The 7,075-nt window shown below is 35.6% G+C and overlaps 1 protein-coding gene across 1 annotated transcript; it reads left to right on the top strand.

The window, feature by feature from the left end:
* Nucleotides 1-839: 839 nt before the first annotated feature.
* Nucleotides 840-4,893, top strand: LOC143568800 (TMV resistance protein N-like). Its single transcript, XM_077054861.1, has 6 exons — nt 840-1,092; nt 1,162-1,253; nt 1,789-2,902; nt 3,034-3,330; nt 3,529-4,395; nt 4,854-4,893. Exons 1-6 carry the CDS (start codon nt 979-981, stop codon nt 4,866-4,868), a joined length of 2,499 nt encoding a protein of 832 aa, XP_076910976.1. The 5' UTR covers nt 840-978; the 3' UTR covers nt 4,869-4,893.
* The last annotated feature ends 2,182 nt before the right edge of the window (nt 4,894-7,075 follow it).

Below are 7,075 nucleotides of genomic sequence, written 5' to 3'. Positions count from 1 at the left end.
GAATCGATTTCAAAGATTAACCGATCAGTTGGCTTTAATTTCAATTTCAATTCTTATCAAAAGCAAAACAAACATGTGAAAAACAAAAAGTGACGGTGTCTCACGACGGTGGATGGTGGTCTCGACGGTAGGTGGTGGACAGAATCACTGGAAGGTGATGGTGGACGGAATCGTTAGGGGCAGGTGTATGAAGACCGGCTCGCGTAGTTGTGATTTTAGGGTTAAGGTGTTTTTGGAATCAACAATCTAGATAGTCGCGTACGTAATGTATGATAAGGAATTATTGTATTGGATCCTTTATGTATACCTGATATTATTATTATTATTGTTGTTTTTAGTTGGGTAATCTGATATACGTATAAGCTTTCAATTTTTATATTGTTATTGATTTATTATTCGGTTGTATGCACTTAAATCACGGAATATTTAGTCCTTTATTTACTTAATAAAAAATTTATTAATTGTTTAGTTAATAAGAAAGGTGCATTACATGGGGTCAGGGTCATGCATCCAAAGCCGTTGTTACTGACCAACATTCTTTTTTGAATATAAAGAATATTTGTTTATAGATATCTCCTTTTCGATTATTGTAATCTGATAGTGCTGGAAACCACATGGTCTCAGATCTATGTATGTTTAAATAATCACTCAGGAAATCCACATCAATCTAATTTCATTTCCCTTGTGTCTCTCAAGAGCGCATCAATGGCATCTTCTTCATCTGATTCTCAGTCTTGTAAAAAGGATGTTTTTCTTAGTTTTAGAGGAGAAGATACTCGCAAGACATTTGTGGATCATCTCTACGCAGCCCTTGCAGATAGAAAAATCTATACTTACAAGGACGATGAGACACTTCCCCGAGGTGACTCCATCGGTCCATCTCTCTTCAAGGCTATCGAAGGATCGCAGATTGCTCTCATTATATTCTCAAAAAATTATGCAGACTCTTCGTGGTGTTTGGAAGAGCTTGCATATATTATGAAATGCAAGGATACGAGAGGGTTAACTGTTATGCCTGTATTTTATGACGTAGACCCCTCAGATGTGAGAAAGCAAAAGGGGGACTTCGGAAGAGGTTTTACGAAACAAAAGGTGGGAAACACTAAACTAAATTTCAGAAAACTCAAAGGAAAATTTGGAGGATTATTTGCCAAACATGAGATAGAGAACACGAGCAAGGTTGAATTATGGAGAAAAGCACTTGTTTGTGCAAGTGAAATTGCTGGATGGGAACCTAAAAACATTGCAAATGGGTACTTTACTCTCCTTATTGTTTAAAACTTAGTTTCATCTTCATTTTGTTGTTTAAAAGTGACTTTCTCTTAAAAATAGCATTTTTATAGTTTGTATATGTGCAAGTGTCTTTCGGGGTTCTTATACAACGTCATAAATATAGTTTTTGAGCTGGGCGTCTCTCTGTAAGCAACTTCTATATTCTTTGGAATAAAGGTACGGTTTGCCTACTAATAGCTTTGTTGTTGGCAGGATTTCTAGTGGGTTCGATTGATCGATTGATATATGCTTAAGGTGTAGGCCTTTTTTTACAAGTTAGACGTAATACACATTCATTTGTTAATTAAAAGTGTCTTTCTCTCGAAAAATTACATTGTTAATTAAAGGCTGAATATATATACAGTCATTTCTATTAGTGAAGTTGACTTTGGGGTAGCGGTCCTATTTCGATAACAGATTTAAGATGTTTTACAAATCATTGCGTTATTTTATTGGGTACCACTTTGTGAATAAATGTGAACATACACTGATTATATATATGTTTCTGATCTGCAGGCATGAATCGAAAGTCATTAAAGAAATTGTTGATACAATTTCAGATAAGTTGTTTTCTGCAGATTCATATGTAGATGAAGACCTTGTTGGGATGAGTGCTCGCTTGCAAGAACTGGAAGCACAGTTAGATATTGGGTCAGATGGCGTGCGCATGGTTGGAGTATGGGGTGTCGGGGGCGGTGGTAAGACTACTCTTGCATCTTCTCTATGTATGAAAATTTCTCACCGTTTTCAAGGTCATTGCATTATTGAGAATATCCGAGAGAAATCAAGCAAACACGGTCTAGAAAGCCTGCAAGAAAATTTGATATCGAGACTTTTGAAAAAAGAAATGAAATTGCAGAGCGTTGAAGAAGGAAAGCACATAATAAGAAGTAGATTAAATCATAGTAATGTCTTAATTGTTCTTGATGATGTCAACGATGGTGAGCAACTAGATGCTTTAGTTGGATCACATAAGTGGTTTGGTAGTGGGAGTCGAATAGTAATTACAACTAGAGATGAACATGTACTAAGAGCCCACAAGGTAGACCATGTGTGTCCTGTCACATTATTATCAAAAGAAGAGGCTATTATGCTTTTTAATAAACATGCATATAACAAAGATAACCTTGTAAAAGATTATGAGAAACTTTCATTACATGTGGTTTCCTATTCTAATGGGCTCCCACTAGCGCTCAAAGTTTTAGGTTCTTTTTTATATGACAAAGATGAGAAGGAATGGACGAGTTCTTTGGCTAGACTAAAAGATATTCCAGAAATGGAAATTTTGGAAAAGCTAAAAATTAGCTACGATGGACTTAAAAATGTGGAGAAAGAGTTGTTCTTGGATATTGCATGTTTCTTTAGAGGGAAAAGCATAAAAACCTATTATCCGAATCTTGATGCAATGGAGGTGTTTGACGCTTGTGGTTATCACCCTGATATTGGAATAAAGGTGTTAAGTCAAAAGGCTCTCATAACTATTGTGGACGGTACGTTTGATATGCATGATTTGATTCAAGAAATGGGATATTATATTGTTAGAGGAGAACATCCTAACAACCCTGAATGGCATAGCAGAGTTTGGAAAGATGAAGAAATCAGAAACATGTTTCTTGAGAATGGCATAATGGTATATATCAAGTTAATTATCTTGCTTTTTAAAATACTCACTATATGCTCACTGAATGATGCATATGTTCAAACCTATAAAAGTATATATATTTTAGCACAATCTTTACTTTGTTTTCTCCTATATTGTAGGAAAATAACAAAATTGAAGCGATTAAATTTGCGGCTGGTTTGTATGATGATGGTCATTTATCACCTATGTGTAAGATTATATCAAACATGAAGAAACTAAGGTGGCTAGATTTGTGGTTTATAATGAATCTTAATAATAAGAATGCTGAAGGACCTGATTTTCTTTCAAATGAGTTGCAATTTATTAAATGGTATGGTTATCCTACGAGTCCATTTCCAGACAGTTTTCAACCAAAAAGGCTTGCTATTTTGAGAATGACTCACAGCTTGCAAAAACAACTTTGGAAAGATGACAAGGTAATTCAATTGCTCATTTGCTTAACATATAATTTAGACCATCTTGAGCGACTAATTAATTCACACCCTAAGAACAGGCATATAAGTATTTATACAACCTCTTAGAGGTGGCCTTGAAACTTTAGATTCTGCCATTTATCTGTTATCATATAAATTTTCATAAAAACTAACTTGTGTATGCTTTTATATAATAATTAGCATCTGCCCTATTTGAAAGTGCTTGAACTCATACGGATGGAGAATCTACTCAGGACACCAAATTTTGATGGACTCCCATGTCTTCAAGAGTTGAAACTCTTCGATTGCGAAGAGTTACAAGAAATCCACCCATCACTTGGGAAACATACAAGTCTTGAATGTGTATGTGTATCATATTGTGAAAAGCTTAGAACGTTTCCAACGATTGTCCATATGGGAAAACTCAAGACTCTTGAAATCACAAATTGCCACAATAGTTTGGAGTTCCCAGAGATCATATCAAAAACGAAAAGCTTGGTAGAGTTGAATTTGGATAATATGGGGATAGATGGTCTGCTCTCATCAATCGGCTACCAATGTCCCAACCTTGTTTCTATTAACTTAACAAGGTGTTCTTATTTAAAGAACAAAGAAGTCAACTTTTATGGATTAAAACATTTAGAAGAGTTGGACCTACACCGTGTTAGAAGTGAACTATTTAGTTTGCAGTTGGTGTTCCCGCAGTTGACTCATAGCTTACGAAAGTTGGATCTGACAAGATGCTATTTAAAAGATGGAGAAATCTCGTCTGATATTTGTGAGTTATCCAATTTACAAGAGTTAGATTTAAGCTGCAACGATTTTACACGGTTAGATTTCAGCCTCTTGCAACTTACTCGACTCAAAATCCTCAAACTAAGTGACTGCGAATTGCTTGTTGAATTGCCCAAGCTCCCGTCAGGTTTATGTATTCTTGAAGCAGACCGTTGCAAAGCACTTACAACCGTTGGCGATTGTTTCACAAATTGTAAATGGTTATGTGAAGTCTCAATTATTGCGGGAGGTGTAATAACTGACGGCAGCAGGTTACTACAATCCATGCTTGAGGTATGTATTTATTCTCTCTCTGTGTTTTTTGAATATCTATAATTGAAGCTTCACATATATTAATTTGTGTTTATTAATTAGGGAAACGCTCTTAATAATCACTCCATGTTTATAAGACTTGAAGGCCTTGATCTTGCAAAGGCGTTTAGACCTCCTCTTGTTAAATGGAATAAATGTAGATTGAAACTTTCAGAGAATTGGTCCAATGATTATTCTGGAATCTTACTGTGCACTGCTGGAACACACTATAATGGTTTTCTTTCTTTAGGAATGAAAATGAACACGGTGATGAGTCGTATGGATTATAAAGATGACGTGGTTTGGAAGGAGAGTGGTTATCATAAAAGAGCATGTGCTTGGTATGTTTCATTTGCTTCACTCAGACACACTGCATGGTGGGACTCAACCTACAATGAGGTTTTGTTTTCTTTAATAACTGAACATGGTTTTTTATATAGTGGTTTTGGAGTTAGACTGGTTGGTTGGAAAAGCGGAAGTGCAAATAGAAGTGGTCCATCAGAAACATTAGAAGAAGAATCTGAATTTTTTAATTATACACCTCGATTTAGAGTTCTAGACGACTCCACAAATGCTTTAAGAATTAGTAAGATAAATAGGCATATATGAAAGGTGATGAGTGGAGTGGGGTGGTGATACGATCCATATATCACAAAGGACCCAATCTAAAAGAGAGACTCATAAGCTGACGCGCTATGAAGATTATAAAGATTTGGATATATCAAGAATCATATTTCTTGATCTGCAAGTTATTTTATTTTAGTTATGAATTTGTTTCCTAGTTTGATTATGTTTCCTACTTTTTTCTTGTTTTCTTTAAAAATCGTTGAACTTTTTAATACTAATAAAAGAATATTTATTTGGTTTTCTTTCTTTTTTATCTTGTGTTCTTGGGAAATTTGCAGTTATTTCGAATAAACCGTATCTATTGGTGTTTTCATTGAGCTTTAGCCTAGATCACTTTGAAAGAACTCTTGTGGAAGCATTCGCGATTACCTCTTTTTACTGAATCTAACCTCACCCTATGGATCTCTTAAGCTGAACGGTATTTTCTCTTTTACGCGATCTATGATGACGAATTGTTTCCCTATGTCATTGAATCCTTTGATGATGAACCATTCTGCTGGTTCAGTGGTTGGCATCGGAGTTCAGACTTCATTACATGGGATATTTCACGGATGCAATGCTTGATCAATTTTGTATTAGTGCCAAGGACAACCCTAATTAAATTGAACTTACCAATGTTCTTTAGCCACACTTCCACCAGCCCCACTACCCGTCGTCATCCCCGATTCCACCTCAGCCACTTCCATCAACTCAAACAACCAAATCGATGCCAAAAACCTTTGTTCCCATTCAAACCGGTTCCCATCCAAACCGGTGGACTGAAGACTGTAAAGAAACTATGAAAGGTTGTTAGTTTGATTATCTTCAAAAGGAAAAGCACGCCAACAAATTGTTCGACGAAATGCCCCTTAGAGGTTGCATTTCCTGGAATTCCATAATTTCAGGGTATGCATTTAAGAGCATGTGGAGTGAACTTTTTGATTGTAATGCAGGAGGCTGCCGGACCGGAAGACGCGCAACTCTCTACAAGTCCAAAAGGTATGTCAGCTTGTAGTGGCCTACACTACACTTATTTAAAGAGATGATTGGATCAAATCATATGACCATGGTTGCGGTTCTGTCAGCATGCAGTAGTTCGGCTCTTGTTGACCAAGGCCAAACTTGATTTAAAAAGATGTGTTTAGTATATGATATATAAAAATCATCTTTTGGAGCATTTTTCTTGTATGGTTGATCTTTATTGGAAAGCAGAAAAAGTAATGCATATAAAATGCCTTGCGATCCAACACCTGCCATGTGAGCCACTGTTAACTGAGCTTAAAAAAATTAAAAAAATGATACCTCTAAATCCAGCGTATTATGCGTTGATTGGCAACTTTGTATGCTGAATATGTTTGTTGGGAATAAGGTACCTGGTTGTGCTTGATTTACAGAGTTTTTGTTGGCGGATGCTAGAAACATTAAGGCAGTTTAGACGGGTAATTTGTTGAATGGGTTGAGTAAACAAACTGAACGAAGGTGGTTACATCATCTCTTATGATAAAGATGGTGTTGATGATCGATCTTAGGGTGGAGTTCAAGATTCTAATAGCCTTGAAAAAATCTCTTAATTGCAAGAATAATGTCTAAAAAATGTTCTTATCTTCAATATTTCTAGGGTTGTGTTCAGTCATGGCTTTTATAAGTTCTACTTGGGGTCGAAAAATGGGCGGGTAGGGCGTCAAAATGCGTTTGGATCATTTTCTAGGTTGTGTTCAGTCAAATACCTATTTATTTTTTCTCTCACAATTCAAATATTGAAATAACACACATCCATTTTAATTTTAAGATGAAACTAAAATGACTGCTATATGTATGCAAGTGACTAAATCATGCTGAATTGTTGATACAACACAATACACAATATGGTGAACTTCAAAAACCAAGAGTATCATGCAAAGATCTGTACAAGTTAGTAGTTACTACATAATTTTAAGTAAAATAACAAATTCCATAACCGAATAAGCTGACAAATAGACACCGAATAAGAACTAAAACTAATTAGCAATTTAATTTACTTGTGGCATGCAGTTTATGAAGTACCACATGTATCGTG

This window comes from Bidens hawaiensis, unplaced genomic scaffold (genome assembly GCF_021521415.1).
Source record: "Bidens hawaiensis isolate Kalapana, Puna unplaced genomic scaffold, B.hawaiensis_p1.1 tig00024229_1, whole genome shotgun sequence".
NCBI lineage: Eukaryota > Viridiplantae > Streptophyta > Magnoliopsida > Asterales > Asteraceae > Bidens > Bidens hawaiensis.
The sequence above is the reverse complement of the archived record's forward strand: the minus strand, read 5'-3'. Positions and strand labels throughout refer to the sequence as shown.